The sequence below is a fragment of the Asparagus officinalis genome, chromosome 1, assembly GCF_001876935.1.
Source record: "Asparagus officinalis chromosome 1, Aspof.V1, whole genome shotgun sequence".
Lineage (NCBI taxonomy): Eukaryota > Viridiplantae > Streptophyta > Magnoliopsida > Asparagales > Asparagaceae > Asparagus > Asparagus officinalis.
In genome coordinates, this window is record NC_033794.1 from 101,182,696 (window position 1) to 101,183,386 (window position 691).

Sequence of the window (691 nt, forward strand, 5' to 3'; positions counted from 1 at the left end):
ACCGTCACGTTCGACCGGACAGAACGACAGAAACCAAAAAATACATTACAGGGTCCTAGCCTCATGGTCGACTGGATAGAAAATCAATAAATTACCCTGTAGCGTGAACGTTTCCGATCGACTGCACCCTTGATCGCGGTCGACCGAGAAACGTCCAAACTATTTCCTTCGTCAAATTTTCTGAACTTCAACCCCATTTTCGCCGTTTCTACATCCTTGACCTACATATGAGCAAAACCTGTTGCGATGATAATTTCCTGCTTATTGTACCAGTTGGACACTCAGTATATTCTATGTAACTTCAATGCACAGCATAAAGAGACCGTGCATATAATCAGTGACTTTCTTTGCAGTTGAAGGAAGACCTCGATCAGCTGAAGACAACTGAAAAAACAGAGCAAGCAACAAATTCATTACTCAGCAAATGGAGAAAAATGCAACATCCCAGTGATAAGTATAATTTAGGGCTGGTGCTGATTGATTTACTGTTTCATCAGGTAGTTTCCGTCCGTTCATGGATCTTTTTAGTAAGGATGCATATCTTTTTCTGTATAACATCTATTTTTCAATAAGTAAATTAAATTAAATAGAAGGTAGGGTCACTATACATTCTACAGGAAAAAAGACATGCAGATGGATGAATTTCTGCAAGGTATTATAACTTCTCTATCAAACTTGTATGGTGATGTGG

The 691-nt window shown here is 38.9% G+C and overlaps 1 protein-coding gene across 1 annotated transcript in view; it reads left to right on the forward strand.

Moving 5' to 3' along the window:
* Positions 1-691, forward strand: part of LOC109828809 — a 14,071-nt gene that overhangs the window by 6,485 nt on the left and 6,895 nt on the right. The window contains exon 2 of the mRNA XM_020395750.1: positions 354-497. Within this exon, the coding sequence (XP_020251339.1) occupies positions 354-497 (144 nt within the window). The remainder of the gene's footprint in view (positions 1-353; positions 498-691) is intronic.